We start from the raw sequence: 27800 nt of genomic DNA, 5'->3' as shown, positions 1-27800 counted from the left end.
AAATCCATTCGCTTTCCGCTGGAAAATAATTAATTCTCTAGCTTTGAGGAAAGAAGGCTTTAGAATAACTCAACTTTATCTGTGATTTCAGGCCTCGTAACGCTGGCGGAGAAAGAGACTCCTGTGCAAACTTCAGCGTTGCCCATTTACATGTGCATTGTGTCTATTCTGGGTTCATCCGCTGACTGCTGTATGTGCACAAGACACACAGAAATTCTGTCGCTGTACGAGGCTTTGGAGAAAGATAAACGGCTCTTTAAATATCACTGCGTGTTGAACTAACAAATACATATCTGTCTGAGAATGATATGAACTGTGAATAGCTATATTTGTATGGTTTATAGACTGCATTGTAACTCATAAGTTCTTTTTTTTAAGAAAAATATTCTAGTTTTTGCCCTTTTATTGATTTATTGGGGGAAAAGTGGAAGAATAAATAACGCAAGCCAGACTCAAACTCAAATTTCCCACATAAGCACTACAGCATGAGCACTTAACAACTATGCCACAGCTCCGCCCATGTTTATTATAGTCAAAAAAAAAGTAAAACCAAAAAAAGAAAAAAATTTCTTGATACTTCTACTAAAATTGATAGATGGTGCTAAAATTATTTAACCCGTTTATGACTGAATTGTAAGTTGTTGTTTTTTTTTTACTTTTTGTACTTTTATTGATTTATTGGGAAAAAGTGGAACAGGAAATGACATAGCCAGACTCAAACTCAAATTTCCCACATAAGCACTACAGCATGAGCACTTAACAACTATGCCACAGCTCCAAACACATTTATTATAATTAAAAAAATTTAAACCATATAAAAAAAGTTATTTAAAATAAATTAAACCTAGATAAATATAAAGAATTAATAAATAAACTGAAATAAAATAATTTAATACTGTATGTTGCATATTTTATAAATATTTTATATTTATAATATATTACTCATTTTCTTGATACTTGGTAATAAATAATTAATAATGTGTACTGAAATAACTAAAACTGAAATAAAAAGGTAATAAAAACTATAACGACTATATAGACACAGCTAATACAAAAATGAAAACTGAAAATATAAAAATGCTAAATATTAATAAATTTAAATAAATTTAAATACTTTCTTAATAATACTAAAGTAACATTGGCTCATAAACATATTAATTTATATTTAACTATATTTTATAGTTTTTTTGTTCCTTTTTGCATTTTTATTGATTTAATAAGTATAAAAATTGAAAGGAAATGACGCGAGCCAGACTCAAACTCAAATTGTCCACATAAGCACTACAACATGAGTACTTAGCCACTATGCCACAGCTCTGACCAGGTTTATTTTAGCAAAGAAATTAAAACAATAACAAAAGAAAAACTTGTTAGAAAATAAATTATTAAAATAAAGTAACCCCAAATAAATGTAAATAAATTAATTAATTAAAAAAATAATGATACATAAATAAATAAAATAATATTGTAAAAATAAACGAATAAATATTTTATATTCATAAAATATACTAATATAGTATATTGAGTTTGAGCCTGACTCAAACTCAAATTTCTCACATAAGCACTACAGCATGAGCACTACACCACTATGCCACAGCTTGACCAGGTTTATTATAATGTAAAAAAAAAAGATTAAAGACATTAAAAAACATATAGGAATTAAATGAATATAAAGAAAATATAAAAAAAATAATAAAATGTCATTTTATGAATATTTTATTTTCATAAAATAATCAAATAAATACATAAATAAATAAATATGTAGCATGACTATATAGACACAGCTCAAATAATAATGAAAACATTATTATGATTATGATTATAAAAAATCTATGTTATCTCAACAATACTAAAATAATATTGGCTCCTACTTACTCAGCCACAGAAGTGACTTTGTTTTTTCTTTGTTCCGGTCACGAGCATATTATTATCAAATCCTCAATATTACATTCAATATTTCCTGGAGTGAAGAGTTCATGTTTCTCTAAATGTTTACTTTCAATCAAACAAAAGAAAATAAGCCCTTACCGTCGTCCTGGTCGGGCAGTATGCGGATATGCACCGTGGGGTATTCCGGCCCCAGACGGCCTCCCATAGGCATACTGAGGGTCACGTTGAAGCTCTCCTCTCCCTCATATAGCGAGTCGTCGATGATCACCACACGACAGTGCTTCTCCGTCTCGTCCTTATCAAAGCGCAGAATGCTGGCCTGCTCCTCTGGACGGGAGATGTAGTCAGAGTAGGACAGAACAGAAGTGGGGACAGTTCCTGTGGCGGAGCCTGCAGCAGCACAGAAAGTACACATGCAGGGAATTCATTCAAATCCACATAAAGCGTTTACAGATGCTTCAAAAGGATGTGAATAACACATCAGAGGAATTGTTGGAAGTAAAAATCTTTAAAGGGATAGTTTGCTCAAAAATGACAATTTCAATTTTCAAAATGGCATTGTCATTCTTTACTCAACCTCGTTTCAAAACCCATTTCTTTTTTTACATGCGAGAACACAAAAGTAGACGCACACAATTAAATGCTGTTTTGCTATGAATGACATTGACAAGACTATTTTTGAATTCCACACATAAATAAAAGCTTGAGCAGAAGCCTTTTGGGGGTAACTATACAGTCAAACCAAAAATTATTCAGACACCAGATATAATTTCTGATATTTGTTTACTAGTAGGTGCAGGACACTAGAGTTCATTTATGCAAGTGAGGATAGCAAAATAAAGTAAAAAATTATTCAGACACTTTGAAACTGAACAGGTTTTGCTTAAGTGTTTTTTCTTTAATTGTTAATGTGACCTTTTTACACCACAGACTGAACAAAGAGACACAGACTCAACAAAGCATTGATAGTTGTGTAAATATCGTCATACTAACAGTTGTCTGAATAATTTTTGGTTGATTGTAATCCATTACATACTTCTCTATCAAAGTTATCATTATCAAGCAGTGTTGTTTTCGTCAACGATGACGATGATGAAATCATTTCGTTGACGCCACTTTTTTCCATGACGAAAACGAGACGATGACGAGATAAAAATGGCTCGTTGATGACTAAAACATGACGAGACGTGTGTGAGTTTTCGTTGACGAGACGAGAATAGACGAAAATGTTAGTGGGTGGTCCGTCAGACGTTTAAAATGCATGACATTTCCGCTTATTGTGCATGCCAATTAAAACCGAAAAAAGTACCTGCCGCTATGGCAAGCCGTTTTAGCATTAAATGCTCTTTGCCATACTAGTATGGCAAGCCGTTTTAGCATTCCATCCTTGTTTGTCTTTTATGTTCTAAAACATTCCTTCATTATTGTAATTATTGGTGAAAATAGTCGATCCGGAAGCTCACATTGTGTTGAACTATAGATCTGCTATTTTCACAACTTCTAAGTGACACTACCCAACAGCAAAATACTTACTGACCTACATTAATTTGTTAAAAGACTACTTTTTCCCCTTTTTTTGACTTAAACTAGACTAAAACCTTTTTGACTTTTCGTCGAATAAAACTAGACTAAAACCTTCTTGACTTTTCGTCGACTAAAATTGGACTAAAACTATCACATATAGAAGTGACTAAAATTTGACTAAAACTAATAACCATTTTAGTCCAAAAGACTAAGACTAAGACTAAATCTAAGTTGGTTGTCAAAAACAACACTGTTATCAAGATGAATTTGTTCTGACACAGTCTAACTCGGAGTTCTTGTCGTATTTTATTACCATTTTCTAAACTATAGTGAATAAACTGTGATAATGTGAGAAATGTTGGCGGTTTCTGAATAAATTTTTGACTGTAGCAAATAAAAATAAAAAATACTGTTCAGGTCAAGAGTTTCAAACAATTAATTATTTACAAAATTTGATCATTAAATTTTATATTTAAACATACATTTTTATTTTTACATAGAAAAAAAAAAAAAATTTTTTTATATATATTTATTATTCATACCCCTTAATTTTTTTCACATTTTGTTATGTTGCTGCCTTATGTTAAACTAAATTACTTTTTTTCCCACATCAATCTACACTCCCTACTCCATAATGGCAAAGCAAAAAATAGGTTTTTAACATTTGTGCAAATTTATTAAAACTGAAAAGATCACGTTGCGTAAGTATTCATACCCTTTTCTGGGACACTTAAAATTTAGCTCAGGAGCATTCATATTGCTTCTAGATGTTACTACACTTCGAGTGGAGTTAAACTGTGGCAAATTCATTTGAATAAGTATGATTTAGAAAGGCACACACCTCTCAGAAAAGGTCTAACAGCTGAAAATGCATATCAGAGCAAAAACCAAGTCCTGTGGTCAAGATAACTGCCTGTAGAGCTCAGTGACAGACTTGCGTTAAGGCAATGATCTAGGAAAGAGTTCAGAAAAAAAACTGGTTCACAGAAGCATGTAGCCTCCATTATCCATAATGGAAGACGACTGGAACAACTAGGACTCTAGAAAATGTCCCCATCCAAGGTGACAGAGCTTGAGAGGTGAAAAGGTGAGGCAAAGAATTGCAGATAATTGCCAAATGCAGATGTGCAAAGCTTGTCACATCATACCCAAAAAGACTTGAGGCTGTAAAGGTGCATGTACTGAGTTAAGGGTATGAATACTTATGCAATGTACTTATTTCAGTGTTTTATTTTTTATATATTTTTTTCTTTCCAGAAATACTGTGTTGTGTATTGAATTTTTCTGGTAAATAAATACTTTAATAATAATCTTAGTAGTAGTAGTAGTACTGTCATTACATAAAGTAATATATTTTAAATTTCTGTGACAGTTTCTTCAAGTTAAACCAAACTTTTATTTTGACGGGTTGCTGTGAAGACTTTAAAGTTTCTGTTTGTATATAATACAGTTGTAGTTCTTTTTAAGTAATGGTAAAATGCTCATAAATTGAATCTCAGAGCAGTTCTAGATATGAGAGCAGTTGACTTAATATTCACAAACACTAGTCCATATCGCGTTTTGATTGAAGTGTACTGACCTACTTTTGATTTATCCATCCAAAATTAGTCAAATTCCTTGACATTTCACGTTACACAGTAAATAAAAGTTTTAAGATTGGATTCCGCAATTTCGACCGTGTTTTCTGTATCAAGGGAATCATTGGCCCTATACACCTTATTCCACTTCACCACTCAATTACTCTTCAACAGTGATGCTATAGAACTACTGCAAAAATGTAAGTTCAAAGACAAAATTCTAACAATGGCTGTGCACTTCTTTCTTTCATGCATAAAGTCTATAAGGTTGTATTTACTGTGTATTGCACCTTGCTGAGTGTGACAGACCACCATCAGCTCCTCACTGACATCTCTCCTCCTGTGCACTGGGATCAGGAGCTCTCCGATATCTTCTTCCACAGCAAAGCTGGCCTGAGGAAAGAACACCGTGGACTCTGTCAAAGGGAAAAGAAGATATAGCTCAGTATTAGGACTGCTGTTCTGTTATATCAGTCACAGAGGGATTTAGCGGCTCCCTGTCAGAAAAACTATTACCACAGGGCTTTAAAACACCACAGGCGGTGGATTGATTCTTCAATATATAATTATTTCAAATCATACGCCTCTATACTGGGCGTGTAATGCACATTTATCTTGCACAAAAGGCAAAAGCACATTTTGTATGAGAAAATAGATTTTTCATATTGAGCGTTTCATATTAGGTTTTTAGTGGCCTTTAGACCAAGCGGCATCGATATCTGTCCGTAACGGCTGTGTATTGCGTCGTGTTGCAGAGTAAACCGTCTGACTGAGTGGGAGCTCGTTCAGGCATTGCTATTTTCAAATACCGCAGGTCAGGACTGAGTCAACATATAAACAAATTTTTTTTTATAGCATTGAAAGAAAAAGGGGATGAAATTGCTCTAGCCAAAGATGGAAAATCCATCGAAAAGACAGAGATCCCTCTTTGCGTGGCCCATCCTGCCCCAGATCCTTCTATGCAATTATACATGATCCTTTGCAAACGTCTCCAATCATCAATCTGCAAGTGGTCATTTGGTATCAAGGGAGAGTGCAGGTGGAAAATAGACCAACAAGATGTTCAAGTAATAGGTGAGAAGGAGAGAAAGCAAGTGAAGAAAACAATACTTAGACAGATGCATTTTCAGTCACAGCTTTGAATGAAAAAACATGAATATAGTACACTTTGGTGTCTCAGGACTTTTAAAAAATATTGGTAACACTTTACAATAAGGATAATTAGTTAACATTAGTTAACTACATTAGTAAACACAAACAATACTTATTCTGTAATAATAAATGTTAAAAACTTTAATAAATAGTGTAATAAATGTATTGTTCATTGTTCGTACAGCTAATGATAACAATTGACACCTTATCGCAAAGTGTTATCAAAATATTATATTCACAAATGTTGTGAAATAAAATTAACTTAGCATTATAATTGGCTATTTAAATATCAAATGTTTATATTTTTAGATAAATTATTCATGCTCAACTCTCTTACTCAAGTCATTATAAGACAAATGATCAAATAATTATGGGGAATATTATATAGGAAATATAAGATACCAATTTATATTCGAAAACTCGAATTGCAGATTAATTTAGACTAAATCTAGAACCCTGTTACTTGCAGCTCTCATACAAATTCAGGCTTTTTTTCTAAATATTTTTGTAACATTCTTGTCTTCTTACTTTATATGTTCATTTAATTTATATTGCTACAAGACAACTAAAACAAAAATCAACAATTTTCAAATCACTACACATTTTTTACATTTTAAGTTACTTAATGTTAATTAAAGTGACAACTGGAATATTTTAGTTGACTAAAGTAAAATATTTAAGTCAGCGGGGGAACTAATTATTTTAAAGTTGAAACATTTTTTTACAGTGCTTTTACTTCCAACTTGTGCTTTTCCAAATATATTTTAATTGTTTGTCTCCTTACTCCTTACTCATGTTTATTTAATGTACATTGCTAAAAAAACATCAACAATTTTTAGATCTTTAACCCTGTTATTTCTGACAATTTCTTTTCAAATGTATTTAAAAAAAATTGCCTCCTTACTTTTCATGTTTATTTAATGCATATTGCTAGAAAAAATAAAATCAACGATTTTCAAATTTTCAACCCTGTTACTTGCAGCTCTGTTACAAATTCTGACAATTTTTATATATATATTTACAAATTTTGTCTCCTTACTTTTCATGTTTATTTAATGCATATTGCTAAAAAATATCAATAAAAATGATTTTCAAATCTTCAACCCTGCTACTTGCAGCTCTGTTACAAATTCTGCCAATTTTTAAAAAATTATATTTACAAGTTTTATCTCCTTACTTTTCATGTTTATTTAATGCATATTGCTAAAAACATCATAAAATAAATGATTTTTAAATCTTCAACCCTGTTACTTCCAGCTCTGTTAAAAATTATGCCAATTTTTTATATATATTTACAATTTTTGTCTCCTTTTCATGTTTATTTAATACATATTGCCAGAAAACATCATAAAATCAACTATTTTCAAATCTTCAACCCTGTCACTTGCAGCTGTTACAAATTCTGCCCATTTTAAAAAAATATATTTACAAATTTTGTCTCCTTACTTTTCATGTTTATTTAATGGATATTAATAGAAAACATTATAAAATCAACGATTTTTAAATCTTCAACCCTGTTACTTGTAGCTCTGTTACAAATTCCGCCAATTTTTAAAAAATATATTTACAAATTTTGTCCTTACTTTTCATGTTTATTTAATGGATATTAATAGAAAACATTCTAAAATCAACGATTTTTAAATCTTCAACCCTGTTACTTGCAGCTCTGTTACAAATTCTGCCAATTTTTAAAAAATATATTTACAAGTTTTGTCTCCTTACTTTTCATGTTTATTTAATGCATATTGCTAAAAAACATAAAATAAATGATTTTTAAATCTTCAACCCTGTTACTTGCAGCTCTGTTAAAATTATGCCAATTTTTTATATATATATTTACAAATTTAATTTCTTACTTTTCATGTTTATTTATTGTATATTAATAGAAAACAACATCAAATTAAGGATTTTCAAATCTGCAACCCTGTTATGTCCAGCTCTTTACAAATTGTTTTTTTCCCCAAATATATTTAACTTTTTTTTTAACCTCTTTACTTTTGATGTTTATTAATATTGCTACAAAATAACAGATTTGAAAAACAATTTCCAAATCTGCAACCTTGTTGCCTGCAACTCAAATTTTGGCTTATTTATCAAATATGTGGTTTTTTTTTTAATTGCTGGCTCTTCACTTCTCATGTTTATTTAATGAATACTGCTAGAAAAACATCAAATTAACGGATTACAAATCTGCAACCTTTCTACTTCCAAATTCTGCCCTTTTTTCAAATTTATTTTACAATTTTTTGCCTCCTTATTTTTCATGTTTATTTAATAGACATTTCTACGAAACTACTAAGAAAAAAAAATCAACAATTTCCAAATCTGCAACCCTGTTACTTTCAACTGTTACAAATTTTGGCATATTTATCAAATATATGTTTTTTTAAATAGTTGTCTCTTTACTTTTCATGTTTGTTTAATGTATTTTGCTAGAAAACAACATAAAATAAACAATTTTCAAATCTGCAACCCTGTTACATGCAGCTGTGTTATAAAATCTGGCATTTATAAATATTTTTTTAATTACTTTTGTATGTTTTTACATTACGTACATTGCTAGAGCACAACATCAAATCAACTGTATTAATCTGTATTTAGACATGCTAGCATGGTAACAGTTGTAAAAGATTTAAACCTTGTAGAAAGAGAATAGAAAATAAAATGACTCATACACTATTTGCAATAGTTTGACCACCTGATTTTGATGATTGAGTTTTTCTGAAGGTTAAGGGTCTATTTTCCCAGAAAGACAGTGATTACTGTATTTAGTTGCCAATTATCCACCCAGGATTTTTTCAATCACATGACATTAGCAAACAACTGTGAACTTGAGAACAAAATATTTTCTGCAAAACCAGAACATTTTCCAATGTTCAGTCTCTGAGCGTTGTACAGATTGAGTGACTGCTCTCCTGATAAAAGAACGAATCTTACAGCCCTCAAGACTCAAACGCTGGCTGTGAGAAAAGAATAACAATGAGGCGAATCTATGTAGCCTCTCAGGTATAAGGCTTACGTATTTAGACCGTCTCTTACCCTCACACAGGAAACTCTCATGCATGAGGGGCCAAAATAATGACCTTGTTTTGTAAGGATCAAAAACAAGGCCGATGAGAAAGTAAAATCCTGTGCATTTATATTCAGCTCTTGGTAGAATCCTCTGCAGAGAGGCAGTCGAAATACTTTTGATTTACAGCATTGCATGGTATAAACAGGATTTATTTTAATTACATACATGTGAATCGTAGCATATTATTTATATTGCACTTTTCTATACTCACTTTGAATAAATATACAATGCATTAGCTACATAGCTGTTGTTTAATAAATACACTGCTTTAAAGTTTTAAAGTTTTTTTTGTCAGATTATAAGTGTTAAAAATACATTTTGGGCGGGATTATGACACTATAAAATCAGTCAATAGAAATCTCATTTCTAAATGTATGAATCTATCTATCTATCTATCTATCTATCTATCTATCTATCCATTCATCTATCCATCTATCTATCTATCTATCTATCCATTCATCTATCCATCTATATCCAGCCGATACAGCTATCCATCCATCATCTATCTATCCATTCATTATCCATCCATCCATCTATACCCAGCCTATATCATCCATCCATTCATCCATATTATCCATCATTTACTTATCCATCCATATCCATCATTCCATCCAAGTCCAGCCTATATCATCCATCCATATATATCCATCCATCATCCATCCATACTGTACATCCATCTATATCCAGCCTATATCATCCATCCATCCATCTATCCATATCCAGCCTATATCATCCATCCATCCATCTATCCATATATATATATCCAGCCTTCATCATCCATCCATTCATCTATCATCCATCCATCCATCCATCTACATCCAGCCTATATCATCCATCCATTTATTAATCTACCCATCCAATCATCAATATCATTCATCTATCTATCCATCCATCAGTATCCATTCTTCCATCTATATCCAGCCTATATCATCCATCCATTCATCTATGCATGCATCCATCCATCCATCTATACCATCCATATACAGTGAGGTCAATAAGTATTTGATCACCCTGTGATTTTGCAAGTTCTCTTACTTAGAAATCATGGAGGGGTCTACAATTTTCAGCATATGTGCAATTTCTCTGCGAGAGACACAATCTAAAAATGAAAATCCGGAAATTACATTGTATGATTCTTTAACAATTTATTTGTGAATTTCTGTGTCAAATAAGTATTTGACCACTTGCTTATCAGCCAGATTTCTGACCCTCAAAGACCTGTTATTTTGCTTTTAAATATTCCAGCTCATGATTCTAAATTAGTTGCACCTGTTTGAGGTCGTTAGCTGTCATAAAGACACCTGTGCACCTCACAATCAGCTAAAGTCTAAGTAGCAACATGAGCAAAACCAAAGAGCTGTCAAAAGACACAAGAGACAAAATTGTAGACCTTCACAAAGCTGGAAAGGGCTATGGGGCAATTGCCAAGCAGCTTAGTGAAAAAAGAACAACTGTTGGAGCAATTGTCAGAAAATGGAAGAAGCTAATGATGACTGTCAGTGTCCCTCGGACTGGGGCCCCACGGAAGATCTCACCTCATGGGGTATCAATGATGCCTAGAATGGTGAAGAATCAGCCCAGAACTACACAGGAAGAGCTGGTCAATGCCGTGAAGAGAGCTGGGACCATCGTTTCCAAGGCTTCTATCAGTAATACACTAAGATGTCATGGTTTAAAATCTTGCATCGCACGGAAGGTTCCCCTGCTTAAGTCAGCCCATGTCCAGGCCCGTCTGAAGTTTGCCAGGGACCATCTGGATGATCCAGAGCAGTCATGGGAGAAAGTCCTGTGGTCAGATGAGACCAATGTAGAACTTTTTGGTCTTAACTCCATTCGCCGTGTTTGGAGGAAGAAGAATGATGAGTATCATCCCAATAATACCATACCTACAGTAAAGCATGGGGCTGGAAGCATCAAGCTCTGGGGGTGTTTTTCTGTACAGGGGACAGGACGACTGCACTGTATTAGGGAGAGGATGAACGGGGCCATGTATTGTGACATATTGGGCAAAAACCTCCTTCCCTCAGTCAGAGCATTAAAGATGGGTAGTGGCTGGGTCTTCCAACATGACAATGACTCAAAGCACACAGCCAGGAAAACCAAGGAGTGGCTCCGTAAGAAGCATATCAAGGTTCTGGAGTGGCCTAGCCAGTCTCCAGACCTAAATCCAATAGAAAATCTTTGGAGGGAGCTGAGTGGGCCAAAATCCCTCCTGCAGTGTGTGTGCAAACCTGGTGAAGAACTACAGGAACCGTTTGACCCTTTGTAATTGTTAACAAAGGGTTCTGTACCAAATATTAAATTTTTTTTGACTCAAGTGATCAAATACTTATTTGACACAGTAATTCACAAATAAATTGTTAAAAAAATAATACAATGTGATTTCCTGATTTTTATTTTTAGATTCTGTCTCTCACAGTGGAAATGCACATATGCTGAAAATTGTAGACCCCTCCATGATTTCTAAGTAAGAAAACTTGCAAAATCACTGGGTGATGTCCTACACACTTTTGCTTCCCAAGCTTTTCTTTTTTGGAGTTAGAAAGCATCTTTTCAGTGTACATTTCTTGACCTTTTCAATTCACATGATCTTTAAAATAAATTATTTCAGTGTTCAATCAGGGAAAAGTACATCCGTTTAAACCTTCATTAAACCCATTTCCAAAATAAGACATTAAAACCAGAAAGTAAAGTCGAAGTAAGCATCTTTAAAATGCCTTTCCAGCCTCTCCTCTTCCTTTATTGCTCCTTACACTAATGAGCAGTGAAAGGTTCTGGCTGTAAAGTAGGAAGCTTGTCACATCGCAGCCGTCCCAGTCACAGATGTGACTCCAGATGCAAGCTTTTGTCTGAGCCCGTAGGTCGGTGTTAGTCATCATGTGTGAATGGCTCTGTGGCAACTGGGTCAGACAGGTCTCCGAAGGCCCCTGTCGGAAGAAAACACCTCCCTCGCGCACTCAAATATTAATGCGCGAGGAGGGCGACCTCACACTGCCACACTCACACAAACGCTAAAAGGATAATTAACCTAAAAGGAAAAAAACGGCACGTGGAGCAACAGGACCGCAGCATGCCGACCGGCCCATCTCCCCTCCCTCTCGCCATTAGAAAGAGCAGCCAGACTCCGTCACGTTAAGCCTCCCATGGGGCATCAGCCTCAGCAAACAAACCCCACCGTAAGACTGATAATTAGCTCACTGGGGAAGCAGTGGAGTTTTCTTTCTTTTTTTCGAAGGAGAAATAACTTCTGCAAAGATAGCGAAGCTTAAGTAACATTCAGATGCAGCGTCTGGTATTATAGATGAAAATTTTAATTATCCAGGGACCCCGAGGAGACGATAAAGACAAAAACACACAGAATAAAACAACGTAAGCCTCCGGTTATTCGCACTGCACATCTAAATACAACGGTAATTGAGAGAATATGAGATGATGTTGTGATGATGAACAGGCAAATAATTCCGTCACGGCTCTCGGCGAGAAAAAACAAAACACAGTGTGAGACAAACGCTGTCTGATCAACAGACTGACAAAGCTGTATTTTGTAATGAGAGATGCTCAGAAAAGGTTTTTGATGACAGGTTTATGCAAGGCTGTCTCATTACAGCTTTCCACAGCCTCTCTGTTTGGATCCTCGCAGATAAAAGTGTGGCGCCCCCTCCAAAATGACCCCTCAAAACCTGAGCAACTAACCTTTATATGCGAACGATTTAATTACAGAGGCAGCCGTCGCAGACATGTCAAACCTTTCTCAAACGCCGGTCGACAATTTACATTTATCGACGAGACGCTTTCAAAACAAGACGCGCAGAATTTGAGATGAAAAGAGGGGCCGCCGAAATGTGGGGGTGGGCGGTGCGCTGGAAGCTCACAGGTAGGAAGAGATATAAAATGCTGTGATAATTGAGGTCCAAAAAAGAGAAAAAGGCATCTGCAGTATAGAGATAAGGCCTGTGTTTTTATCTGCAACATTGGAAATTTTAGAAAATATGGGATGTTTTTAGCAGCTTTGTTGTGTTTTTGGTCTCTTGAACATCTTGCCTCTGACTCACTCACATCTTCAGGTTTAGTTTATTGAGCGGCTGAAGCGGTGATGTTTGGATATTTTTGAAGAATTTAATGGGTTTGGAAAAAGGGCTGTGATCTAATATAATCTTTACATAAGTATTTGTTAAAAAAGCCAAAGTGCATTAGATAAAATATATGATGAACACCTTGTTCAGAAGTTTGGGGTTGTACGATTGTTTTGACTGAGTTTGAAAGAAGCCTGTGACTGATGTTTGTTTTCTATCATTGAACAGAGCACGTTTATCAATAAAAAATTCATTTTTATGGCTGTTACTTAATTTCAACGCTTAGTTGGAATTAAATTAAAGATGGGTTCATGTTCTCTGAATACTATTTGAAAAGGAGGCCATAAAGGTTTGTAACCAGAACATGAAAACACTGTTTTTTTTTTCACAATGAACCAAATTATTTTGATCCCTGTTTTAATCACCCTGTTCTATTAAGAGATGCCCTGTGGTGGAGAAATGACACACTTTAAGTGTAATAAAGTATTGCACTTTATAGTTCGGGTGGGTATGAAAATGTAAACTAAATCTTTAGTAAACATTAAGGGCATTTATACAAGGAGTTTGATTCTCTTGGTTCTTTTAGTCTGGATCAAAAAGAAAATTATACATTTACGTCCTGGTTCATTTAGCGTTTAAAATTGTTTTTTTAAACAAAACAAAAGACATAAGCGTATGGTCACAACCTAATTGGACAGGTATTATGATATATTTAGCATACTTGTAGGGATTGTTCACCTAAAAATAAAAATCTGTCATTAATTACTCACCCTCATGTCGTTCTAAACCCCTAAGACCTTTGTTCATCTTCGTAACACAAATTAAGATATTTTTTATTAAATTTGCTATCTGCAAAGACAGCAGCACAACTAACACATTCAAGGACAAAAGTCCATGTGACATCAGTGTTCAATCTTAATTTTCTGAAATTATGAGAACTTTATTCAACAACTTCTCGTAAAAATATTCTCATAGCTTTAAAAATTACGGAACCACTGATGTCACATGGACTATTTTAACAATGTCTTTACTAACTTTCTGGGTCTTGAACATTTTATGTTCAGTTGCATTTCTGTCCATGCGGGGTCAGAGAACTCTAGGATTTCATCAAATATATCTTAATCTGTGTTCCGAAGATGAACAAAGGTCTTGCGTGTTTGTAACAACATGAGGGGGAGTAATTAATGACAGAATTTTAATTTTTGGGTGAACTATCCTTTTTTGTTTGCATCACTGAATCACTATTTTCCACTGTAAATCTGCTTTTTAAAAATACAGGTGATTTGACTACATATGATATGAATTTTACCAGCTTATAACTTACAAAGTGCTCATGAAACTGTACTAAAATGTAATGTGCAACAAAGCGCCTATGACAAGAACCACCAGGTATGCTTCAGCATTCTTTAGAAAAATACCTTGTAATGTCATGTCATGTATTTGGTTCATTTAGATGTCTTTGGTCCATGCTGCATCAGTCAAATAACACCTGAGTCTATTTGAAAGTGGACCAAGATCCCCTGAAAAGGTGGGTCTCGGTCCGCTTTTTTGGTGCACACCAAGATTCAGATGGCACTGTTTACAAATGAACCGCACAAACAGAGCAATTTCACCACAGTTTGTTTTAAATCACGTCAATCCTATAAATTCCTTAAAGGGGAAGTTCGCTTCCAGAACAAAATTTTACAGATTATTTATTCACTCCATTGTCATCCAAGATGTTCATGTCTTTTTTCTTCAGTCATAAAGAAATTGTTTTCTGAGGAAAACGTTTGAGGATTTCTCTCCACATAGTGTTCTTCTATGGAGCCCGTGAGTTTGAACTTCCAAAATGCAGTTTCAATGCAGGTTCAAAGGCCTCTAAACGATCCCAGCCGAGGAAGAAGTCTTATCTGGAGAAGTGATCGGTTATTTTCTAAAAAAAAAAAAAAAATATATATATATATATATATATATATATATATATATAATTTATATACTTTTTAACCTCAAATAGTCATCTTGTCTAGCTCTGCATGTATTTTCGGTTCAGGACAGTTGGGGTAGGTCAAAAAACTCCCATCTCATTTTCTTCTCCAACTTCAAAATCGTTCTACATCATTGTTTTAACCTTTTTTGTAAAGGGAGTTAGATCTTCTTTACATGTTCACTTTGTAAACACAGAGTCGGTACTTTTGCAGCGATGTAGGATGATTTTGAAGTTGGAGGAGAAAATAAGATGGGAGTTTTTCGACCTCCCCTAACTGTATTGAACCGGAATACACAGAGTTCATGCAGAGCTAGACAAGACGAGCATTTGAGGTTAAAAAGTAAGAAAAATTGTCAATTGTTTAGAAAATGACTGAACGTTTCGGTAGATTAGACCCTTCTTTCTTAGCTAGGATCGTTTAGAGCCCTTTAAAGCTGCATTTAAACTGCATTTTAGAAGTTCAAACTCACAGGCACCACAGAAGTCCACTATATGAATAGAAATCCTGAAATGTTTCCTTAAAAAACTTAATTTCTTATCGACTAATGAAAGAAAGACATGAACCTCTTTGATGACAAGGGGGTGAGTAAATTATCTGTAAATTTTTGTTCTGGAAGTGAAATTCTCCTTTAAGTCGTTGTGCATTGTTGGACTTACCATCACCAGGATCCACAATCTCAACCGTGGCTATTGCTGGCGTCTCCAAAACAGACATCACCGGCTCTGTCAGGACAATCTGGAACATTTCGGACTGTTCGTATTTCCCGTCAGAAAGAAGCCTCACTCTCCATGTGGCTGTGGTCTGGCCGGGGTTAAACTGCACCTGCTTCTGCGATTTTCCCAGGAAATCCTTCTCCTTCTCGGCACTGCCATCCAGAGTACCAATCCCTGTAAATAACACAATATAACAATTTTGACAAACTTTCCCAACTTCATATCTCCAGCCTCCAGATGTGTCACAACTCATGACTTTGAGAACGATCTACTCAAAGAAGCTTATTATGAAATTTGTGAGCAGGGATTAGCCACGTCTGCATTTTTCAGATTTATAAAGATCGAGGACAACAGCGCAGACACCTATGCACTATCGACGCCATACAGATAGAGATGCACTTTGTATAGATGGTAAAAAAAGCCTCAGGGCTGTAAGTGTCTGATACTCCGAAGCTGGGATGTAGGAACAAAATCAAGGAACATGTTAAACTAAAGTGCAGCATGTAGACTCAACTTCCTCTCTACTGTAACACTGGTATGAAGCTGTGATGGGATTCCCACACAGTGGGAAAACCTGCAGTGAACCTGCCCGGAAGCGTTTGATCTCGGATACATCAAGCAGAGACACTGTCAGGGATCCGTCTGCCAGAACCTCCCAAACAGATGTGAGGAATTAAATCACCTCAGTATTTCAGATCAATGCTGGATGATCGCTGATCTTCAATCCATAACACTTAAGCTAATACATGACAGGAAAAGGAAAATTGTAGAAAAAAGACTGTAGATATTTAATCATTAATATAGATTTTTTTATATATTGACCCACTAGAAACAAGACATTAAAAATGTACATAAAATTGAACATAATATAGACTATAGGTTTCAGATATCTCAAGCAGCCACAGGCTGTTGTTCATTTTTGTGTATTTAAGCCCTTTTCAACAATGACTGTATGATTTTAAGATCCATCTTTTCACAATGAGAACAACTGAGGGACCCATATACAATTATTACAGAAGGGTCAAACGCTCACTGATGCTCCAGGAGGAAACACCATGCATTAGAAGCAGGGGGTGAAAACTTTTGAACAGAATGAAGATGTGCACATTTTTCTTATTTTGCCTAAATATCTAATTTCTTTTATTTAGTACTTCCCTTCAGAAGTGTTAAATGTTTCCCAGAAGACAAAAGCTCTTAATCCATCATGTTTCCTTCTGAAGCATCAGTGAACGTTTGAACCTTCTGAAATAGTTGTCCCTCAGTTGTCCTCAGTGTAAAAAGATGGATCTCAAAATCATACAGTCATTGTTGGAAAGGGTTCAAAAACACAAAAGTGCTAAAAAACTTAAGGATTTGTGGGACCTGAAAGATTTTTCTCAAGAACAGAGGTCAGTTTCACTATATATATTGATATAAAATTTATTATATATGTTTTATATTTATCAATAAATAAATAAATAATGTTTCAGTTTACCATTTTTTGCACACAATATTGTCAGCTAAAATTAAAGAAGTAGTTCACTTTTAGAACAAAAATTTACGGATAATGTACTCAGCTCCTTGTCATCCAAGATGTTCATGTCTTTCTTTCTTCAGTCATAAAGAAATGGTGTTTTTTGAGGAAAATATTTTAGGATTTCTCTCCATATAATGGACTTCTATGGTGCCCCCCGAGTTTAAACTTCCAAAATCCAGTTTAAATGCAGCTTCAAAGGGCTCTAAACGATCCCAGCTGAGGAAGAAGGGTATTATCTAGCCAAACGATGGGTTATTTTCTAAAAAACATTTACAACTTATATACTTTTCAATCTCAAAAGCTTGTCAAGCCAAGCTAGACAAGACGAGCATTTGAGGTTAAAAAGAATATAAACTGTAATTTTCAGAAAATAATTTAGAAATTAACCCATTGTTAAGACCCTTCTTTCCTCGCCTGAGATCGTTTAGTGCCCACAGTTTTGAAGCTGCATTTTGGAAGTTCAAACTCGGGGGCACCATAGAAGTCCATTATATGGAGAGAAATCCTGAAATGTTTTACTCAAAAAACATTCCTTATTACTGAAGTAAGAAAGACATGAACATCTTGGATAACAAGGAGCTGAGCACATTATCTGTAAATTTTTGTTCTGAAAAGCAAAATACTCCTTTAAATGCTATTCCAGTTCAAGGTTAACAAATTAAATCTTAAGAATTCTCCATGATGAAATATTGACAAAATTTAAAGGGCTTTAAAAAATATACATGACAACAACTGCGCCAATCAGTGGTAATTTGTTTTTAGATTTGAAAGACTGTTTTATGCTTCAGTTTTATCCTTCAAGATCCTGAAGTACCTTTAAAGATCTATCCTTTAAGTAATCTCCTCAAAAAGAAATCAGAAACATCATGAGTGAAGTAAATCGATATAAATACACAAGTGCTAAAGAATATATAAATCTAGAAATATTAAAGAATGTTTTTTGCATTTAAAATAATTTTTATTTCTGTCACACTTAAGGGGCCATATTTGAAACCATCTTTAGTCCGTGAGACGAAGTGGCCATTAAAGGTTATTTAACTGTAGCTTTCAGCAAAATATAACTTCAGACGGAATAAAAGCCTTCACATGTTCCATCCAGCCATGCAAAAAAAAAAAAAAAAAAAAAACATCATCCAAGAAAGCACAGAAAGACAGAAAATTGATTGAATGATATAAGGCGAGTTCAATAAAAAAGGGAACAAGAGAGAAAGAGAGAGAGTTCACTTTCAATTCCATTTCTCTAACAACAGGGGGGCTCATTCTAACCACAACAAGCGGCATAGGACGCCAGCCACAGTGAGTGAGACAAGAGGAAAAGGAGAGAAAAGGGTCGAGGCAGGCGGGTGTGAAAAAGTAGAAAGCAATATGAGGCGAGGGGGTAGATATGTTTGGCAGAGAGAGCTCCAGGCTCCAGAGAGCACAGAGGCAGACGAAGCCTGATCTCAAACACTCTTCACTGGTTGCGAACTTCACTATCACTATTACACTTTTGCTGTTACAGTGATATTGTGTCTGAAAATGAAATTCAGACCTAATTTTCTCTCACTAATGCTGTTCAAAACACATACGGTGGTGGCCAAAATGATTAGAACACTGGTATTTTCACCAGCTAAAAAGGTTTTAAGTCAGTTATTTCATCTTTTGCTCTAGTGTGTCAGTAGGAAATATCAGTTTACATTCATTGTGCCATTAATTGTAATAATCCAGTGAGATTTTTGTTTGCACAAGGAGTCTGACAACAGCCAGTGCTCCGAATGAAGATTACCGTTATGAGCAGGTAGAACGTGCTGACGAATAAAGTCTACTTTGGTCCAAATTGGCCAATTATAGCGTTCTTATGGAGATGACGTCATTACGCTAAGCTGTTTACCAAGCTACGCTGCTTTTTTAAATTAATTTTTCTATGCAAGTATGCGCTTGATGGATATCTTTGACCATCGCGCCTCGTCTCGCAGCCGTTTCAAGTGTTGAGCTCGAAAACCAGCCTTCTTTCTCATTCACCAGCACTGAGGCTCTGCAGTTGGATACTATTATGCGCGTCTCGGGTTTATAAAAGCAAAAACGCGTTCTGTTTGATCATCCCCATATGCCCGTCACTCATACTTTGTTGTCAAATTAGACAGATAGTGAAACTAAAGTGATTTTGCTGACATTAAAGAATTTACCGTTATTTTGATGCTGATGTGTGAAAGGTCTCTTACCGTTAAAAAGGCTGTTTGAACAGCATATTTCTGTATTTACCGGTAAAGTCATACTGGTAATTTTATGGCAACTTACTGGGATTGCTGTGTGAAAGGGGCTTTAGTCTCAAAGATGCTTTAAGAAATCTGCAGAGCTACCTGAAAAACTATGCGCAAGTACACCTAGAGCAAAAGCTGCCTTAAACGCAAAGGATAGTCACACCAAATTTTGATTTAATTTAGTTAATAGAAGGTAATTGATAAAGAACATCTATTTATGACATTATTTTTGACAGCATCCTCATTTTACAGCATTGTTACACAAGCACCTAAAACTTTTAACAGTACTGTAGCTTTGCAGGTAGGTTTCTTAAAGCATCTTTGAGACAGTTCTTCTGGATTTAGTCTCAGTTGTTCCTGTTTCTTCATGTCATTAGCGATCAGATCTCTGTGTGGAGCACTGGCTGTTGTCAGACTCCTTGTGCAAACAAAAACCTCACTGGATTATTAAGATTAATGGCACGATGAATGTTTGAAAATGTAAACTGATAGTTCCTACTGATACACCACAGCAAAAGATAGAAATAACTAACTTAAAACAATTTTTAGCTGGTCGTCTGAGTACTAATAATAATTAATAATTCTAATAATTCTGGCCACCACTGTATGTGTTTTGTTTCTTCTGTTACACACTGATTTGAAGCAATCATTCTTTCTTGCAACTTCAAATGAATTGTGACATGTTATTTAATTATATATGGTACACTTCTGTTCAAAGGTTTGGAGTTGCTAAGGTTTTTGAATGTTTTTTTTTTAAAGTAATATCGTGAAATATTATTACAATTAAAAATCTGTGTTTCTATTTGAATATATGTGACCCTGGACCACAAAACCAGTCTTAAGTCGCTGGGGTATATTTGTAGCAATAGCCAAAAATACATTGTATGGGTCAAATTTATTGATTTTTCTTTTATGCCAAAAATCATTAGGAAATTAAGTAAAGATCATGTTCCATGAAGATTTTTTGTAAAATTCCTACTATAAATATATCAAAATGTAATTTTTGATTAGTAATATGTATTGTTAAGAACTTAATTTGGACAACTTTAAAGGTGATTTTCTCAGTATTTTGATTTTTTTGCACCCTCAGATTCCAGATTTTCAAATAGATGTATCTCGGCCAAATATTGTCCTATCCTAACAAACCATATATCAATTGAAAGCTTATTTATTGAGCTTCCATATGATGTATACATCTCAGTTTTGTAAAATTTAACCTTATGACTGGTTTTGTGGTCCAGGGTCACATATTATAAAATGTAATTTATTCATGTGATGGCAAAGCTGAATTTTCAGGATTACTCCAGTCTTCAGTGTCACATGATCCTTCAGAAATCATACTAATATGCTGATTTGTTGCTCAAGAAACTTTTTTATTATTATCAATGTTGAAAACAGTTGCATAATATTTTTGTGGAAATAGCAAGAAAACAAAACAAAACTGAATTAATATAAAATAGAAAAAATTTGTAACATCTTTTTGGTAACACTTTAGAATAGGTAACACTTATTCACTATTAATTACGACTTATTAGCATGCATATTACTAGAATATTGGCCATTTATTAGTACTAATTAAGCACATATTAATGCCTTATTCTACATGACCTTATTCTACATCCCTAATCCTACCCAATACCTAAACCTAACAACTACCTTACTAACTATCAATAAGCAGCAAATTAGGAATTTATTGAGGGAAAAGTCGTAGTTAATAGTGATTAAGTGTTACCTATTTTTGATCTTAATCTTTTAAAGTAGTGTATTTTTAAATATTTGAGTACAAAAAGTTCTATATGGAATCCCCTCTTTTATCAAAAAAATGTAAATAAATGATTTTATTGTGGCCTCATATAAATTTGATTTTAAATGACCAAAATTGTAGCTTTTCAACTAAACACGATGATTCTGGCACTTGCTTTAAAAAGTGGTAGGGACAAAATCAATCAGGCAAAAAAAAAAAAAAAAATGAAGCCTATGGGGCCATTCACACATAACATGTTTTTGTACAGTATCTAAAATCTCAAGATACATGTAAGTGCAAAGAAAAAGAAAAAACACAACAGTCTAGAGATTTTTTAAATGCAACTACTTGTAAATTAAAGGATTACTTCACTCCAGAATTAAAATTGAATGAAAATTGATTTATGCTTATGTCAAAGATGTTCATGTCTTTCTATCTTCAGTCGAAAAGAAATTACGATTTTTGAGGAAAACATTCCAAGACTTTTTTCCATGAAATGGACCCAACAGGTTGAAGGTCCAAATTGCAGTTTCAATGCAGCTTCAAAGGGCTCTACATGATTCCAGCTGAGGAATAAGGGTCTTATCTAGCGAAACAATCTGCAATTTTCTACTTTTTAACCATAAATAACTCTGTGTCCACTACTTCACGTAGGTGGAAGTACTGACCCCGTGTTTACAAAGCGAGCATGCAAAGAAAGTCAAACAATGATTTAAAACAATGGTAAAACAATGATTTTGGACAATTTTGAAGTTAGAGGAGGAAATGAGATGGGTTTTTTGCCATACCCCAACTTTTTTAACTGGAGTACACAGACAAAGATTGTGACCTTTCCAATGTGGTTATATAATGTGTGAAGATGTGCATGTGCATCGCAGAGCTAGTGCAAGACGTGCATTTGTGGTTAAAAAGTATAGAATTTTTTTATCTTTTTTAGAAAATAAACAATTGTTTCACTAGATAAGACCCTTATCTCTTTGGCTGGGATCTTGTAGAGCCTTTTTAAGCTGCATTGAAACTGTAATTTGGACCTTCAACCCTCTGATCCCCATCAAAGTCCACTATATGGAGAAAAATTCTGGAATGTTTTTTGAATACCACATCATTCACAAAACACTGCAAAAGATGTGAGCATAATGGCTAAACCAGTGTGTCTAGTGCATGTTCACGTAGAAAAACAATGAAAAAGCAGTGGTCAGTAAAATACAAAAACACATTCTGTGAACGGCCCCTATGAGTTTGCATGTTTTCCTCAGCAAGAACAGTAAGCAACAGTGAATGATTAAGGTCAGAGAGAAGACGGCATGATCACTCTACTGCCCCCTAGAGACAGGGAGCTTCATTCATTTTTATTCACCTGGATTAGTCCAGAACCTCATTATTTACACCCCGTATCCCATTTTTCATTCTGCCCGTCTTCTCTCTCATCTCTCTTGTTGCCTTCTGCTCTCCACTTTTTCGCATTCTCTCTTTTTAACCTCAATATCCCTTCAAGCCAACACACACCCCACAAATCCGAAGCAGCGTGAACAAAGACCTTTGGTTTCATGAATACTGACCACATGTGGGGCTGTGCTGAGCACGGTGCAGGGCAAGATAAGCAGGTGTACGCTAATAAAAAGTGTTCAGACTGTTCTACGGATGTCAGAGAGAGAGCGAGGGCTTTCATCTCAGACACAAAGAAGCCAAAAGCACTTAGAAAAACATCTCTAACAGCTTCCCGTTGATAAGCTTAAGTAATAACAGCTCTCACTGTGAACACAGACGCTACTGAATGCTAATGATTTCCTGTTAACGCCTGTACTGGTGATTTCTCGACAAGTTTAATCTATTCCGGATAATAGTTTGTTTGTTTGGGTTTTTTTTAGCAAAAAATAGCTGATGGTGAATGGAAAATGAATGAAATTAAGTATTATGCTAGCAGGTAATCGAATAAAGTATGATACAGTGTTCTGAAACTCACCAACAAAAGATGTTTCGCCCAAGAAACCTCTACGTCTGAGGATCACCTCGAGAACTTTGTCCTGCTCATCCACCACATAGTTTGGCTTTTCCAGAGAAATCCAAGCCCAGTTCAGATGAAAGTGCTGGTTCTTCAGTTTGTTCCCTCCTGAAAGCAACAATTAAAATGCACTCTTATCAGCAGTTGAAAGCATTATGAAATTAAATAGAGTGCTGCAGTGATGGCGGATTTTTGTGAGCCGACCCTAAAGTTAGTGTGACGCTGCTTCCTTCGACAAAAACCCAACAGGATTTTTCCACTGGCTTTCGGATTATTGCAGAAAATAAGTTCCGTGACCAACAAAAGCTTTTGAATCTTACACATTTTGGACATCATGATCTTCACAAACCCATGCAGAAATGTAATATATGACAAATATGTCTCTATATCACGAGTGCTATTGTCATATATGCTGTCTTATAAGACAATATATTATTATTGTTACATATATACATCCTTAGGATACATGACGTTATAAGTTCATACCATATATTGAATATATTACAATTATTTTAAGTATATTAAAAATATTTCTATGATACATTTTTAGATGGTAATGTATGTTAAGACCATTTATGTACACAATATATGTGTAATTTATGTTCAAGCATTTAAACAAAATATATGCAAATATTCGGTATGCTTATATAAGACTTTATATAGGTTTATGGTATAAATGTATATGTCAATATATGACATTGTTTTCATTTCTAATAGGTTTCATACATAGCTGTGCATACACTATCAGTCAAAAGTTTTTGAACAGCAAGATGAATGTTTTTTTGAAGAAGTCTCTTCTGCTCACCAAGCCTGCATTTACTTGATCTAAAGAACAGCAAAAACAGTCAAATTTAGAATTATTTTTATTATTTAAAATAACTGTTTTGTATTTGAATATATTTTAAAATGTAATTTATTCCTGTGATTTCAAAGCTGAATTTTTAGCATCATTACTCTAGTCACATGAACCTTCAGAAATTCTTTTGAGAAAGTCTGAGAAAGAACAGCATTTATCTGAAATAGAAATCTTTTATAACATTATAAATGTCTTTATCATCACTTTTGATTCATTTCTATAACTGGTGAGCAGATGACAATTCTTTAAAAAACAATAAAAATCTTGGTAGTGTATATGTACTTATAAGTTTTTACTTTATATGAGCATATATTTCATATTTTGATATTTCATATATGTACATATGTTACATTTGCATATGGGAATGAACACTGAAGCCTAAATACAATTATCAGAACTAAAAAGCTAAACATAGACTATAAATGAACTACACGATGGTTGGATGACTTCAACGTCACCGACAACTCTTTCAGTCTTTATCTAAATGCAACAAATTGGAAAGTCTAAGTTAAAATAGTTTGCAAGAGCGCAAGTTTAAACACTATGAAGGCTGTAAAAGCAGACTTGTTAGTAAATGAGTTTTCCTGTTCGGTTTGATGACGTTTAAAGTCCCAGACAACCTCTGTAGTCCCAGTTAGCCAGTCGTTAGTTAAAAAAAAAAAGCATTACAATTTTATGCCACTGAATAAAACATAAAATACCTAGCTTGTGTTAACCACTGACCTCATTTCAGGCATTCAACCAAAAAACAATTTAAAAAACCTGGAATTTTAAAATGTGAACTTGTTTCTGGTTCAGAATTCATTCCTGCAGCACTCTATAAAACATTTGTTCAAATACAGCGGTGTGAAAAAGTGTTGGCCCCCTTTCTTTTTATTTTTTTTGCATGTATGTTTGTCACACTAATGTTTCAGATCATCAAACAAATTTAAATATTAATCAAAAATAGCACAAATAACACAACATGCAGTTTTTGAATGAAGTTTTTTATTATGAAGGGAAAACAAAATCAAAAAAAAAAAAAAAAAAAAGTTTTTGCAACAACTGCAATCAAGCGTTTGCGATAACTTGCAATGAGTCTGTTACAGCGCTGTGCAGGAATTTCGGCCCACTCATCTTGATAGAATTGTTGTAATTCAGCCACATTGGAGGGTTTTCCAGCATGAACCGCCTTTTTAAGGTCATGCCACAGCATCTCAATAGGATTCAGGTTAGGACTTTGACTAGGCCACTCCAAAGTGTTCATTTTGTTTTTCTTCAGCCATTCAGAGGTGGATTTGCTGGTGTATTTTGGATCATTGTCCTGCTGCAGAACCCAAGTTCGCTTCAGCTTGAGGTCACGAACAGATGGCCGGACATTGTCCTTCAGGATTTTTTGGTAGACAGCAGAATTCATGGTTCCATTTATCACAGCAAGTCTTCCAGGTCCAGAAGCAGCAAAACAGCCTCAGACCATCACACTACCACCACTATATTTTACTGTTGGTATGATGTTCTTTTTCTTAAATGCTGTGTTACTTTTACGCCAGATGTAATGGGACACACACCTTCCAAAAAGTTCAACTCGTCAGTCCACAGAGTATTTTTCCAAAAGTCTTAGTGATCATCAAGATGTTTTCTGGCAAATCTGAGACGAGCCTTTATGTTGTTTTTGCTCAGCAGCGGGGTTTTTTTTCCAGGCCATTTTTGCCCAGTCTGTTTCTTATGGTGGAGTCATGAACACTGACCTTAACTAAGGCAAGAGAGGCCTGCAGTTCTTTAGATGTTGTTGTGGGGTCTTTTATGACCTCTTGGATGAGTCGTCGCTGCGCTCTTGGGGTAATTTTGGTCGGCCGGCCACTCCTAAAAAGGTTCACCACTGTTCCATGATAATGGCTCTCACTGTGGTTCGCTGGAGTCCCAAAGCTTTAGAAATGGCTTTAGAACCTTTTCCAGACTGATAGATCCCAATTACTTTCTTTCTCATTTGTTACTGAATTTCTTTGGATCTCAACATGATGTGTAGCTATTGAGGATCTCTTGGTCTACTTCACTTTGTCAGGCAGGTCCTATTTAAGTGATTTCTTGAATGCAAACAAGTGTGGCAGTAATCAGTCCTGGGTGTGGCTAGAGAAACTGAACTAAGGTGTGATAAACCACAGTTATGTTTTAATGGGGGGGGGGGGTGCAAACACTTTTTCACACAGGGCCATGTGGGTTTGGATTTTGTTTTCCCTTCATAAAAAAACCCTTCATTTAAAAACTACATGTTGTGTTTACTTGTGTTATCTTTGATTAATATTTAAATTTGTTTGATGATCTGAAACATTAAAGTGTGACAAACATGCAAAAAAAAAAAAAAAAAATCAGGAAGGGGGCCAATACTTTTTCACACCACTGTATGTGACCCTGGACCATGAAACCAGTCATAAGGGTACATATTTTTAAACTGAGATTTATTATTCTGAAAGCTGAATAAATAAGCTTTCCATTGATTATGGTTTGTTAAGACATGACAATATTTGGCCGAGATACAACTATTGGAAAATCTGGAATTTGAGAGTGCAAAAAAATAATAAAATCTAAGTATTGACAAAATTGCCTTTAAAGTTGTCCGAATGAAGTTCTTAGCAATGGATATTACTAATCAAAAATTAAGTTTTGATATATTTACCATTTATCTAGGCTACTTGATAATTTCGACCCATACAATGTATGGCTATTGCTACAAATAAACCCGTGCTACTCACGACTGGTTTTGTGGTCCAGGGTCACATATTAAAAAAAAAAAAAAAAAAAAAATCACGTGTAAAACTTTAGGTCATTACAATTCTGTGGAGTTCTGCATACATATGTTCCTACTAACACATTATGAAAATGATTCTCACATAATCGACTCCGAAGGGATTAATTAGTCATCATTTACATCATAACATAATGCACACACCACCAGTTGTTTACTTAAGGGGTTATAACTCCCTCATAATGCTACATCTTACATGTAATTTCCCCATCTGGGAAAAGCTGGAGAGGTTTCATATCATAAAAACAGCACAATTAACTCGTTTATTCTACAAGGATCCAGCTTTTTGCAGAAAATCAAAATGATGTTTTGATATTTTGATCATCCGCAGTATCTCTACACCTAGGTAATCGACCCAGAGTGCCTCAGCACCTGTCTTTTACCCACACAGACTAAAAATAAAGGTTTGTTCGTACAGAAAGAGAATGTAGTTCAGTGCAGAACAGACTTAATGAAATATTTATACCTTGCATGCTGACTTCACACTACATATGCTTGCTTTCACAATTCTTGGTGTATCTCACATGACTTGTCTTATCCAGATGTTCCTGAATCACCATCATCATTTAGTTTAAGTATAGTGAATGATTACCCCAACCAAACCACACTTACAGAGGCTTTCAAAGGCAGCTCTAATAGATTAAACAATCAGTCTGTCTGAATGCATCACATTTCCAACACAAAACCT

At 34.7% G+C, this 27800-nt stretch overlaps 1 protein-coding gene across 2 annotated transcripts in view; it reads right to left on the bottom strand.

Moving 5' to 3' along the window:
• The window catches only part of frem2a (FRAS1 related extracellular matrix 2a), a 105557-nt gene that overhangs the window by 34847 nt on the left and 42910 nt on the right, over positions 1-27800 (bottom strand). For both annotated transcript variants that reach the window (XM_073829876.1, XM_073829875.1), the window contains exons 3-6: positions 23436-23582; positions 15916-16146; positions 5282-5407; positions 2029-2280 (exon numbers count right to left, since the gene is read on the bottom strand). In XM_073829876.1, coding sequence (XP_073685977.1) covers positions 2029-2280; positions 5282-5407; positions 15916-16146; positions 23436-23582 — 756 coding nt within the window. The remainder of the gene's footprint in view (positions 1-2028; positions 2281-5281; positions 5408-15915; positions 16147-23435; positions 23583-27800) is intronic.

Source organism: Garra rufa, chromosome 23 (genome assembly GCF_049309525.1).
Source record: "Garra rufa chromosome 23, GarRuf1.0, whole genome shotgun sequence".
In the NCBI taxonomy this organism is placed as follows: Eukaryota; Metazoa; Chordata; class Actinopteri; order Cypriniformes; family Cyprinidae; genus Garra; species Garra rufa.
This window is presented reverse-complemented; position numbering and strand designations above follow the sequence as displayed.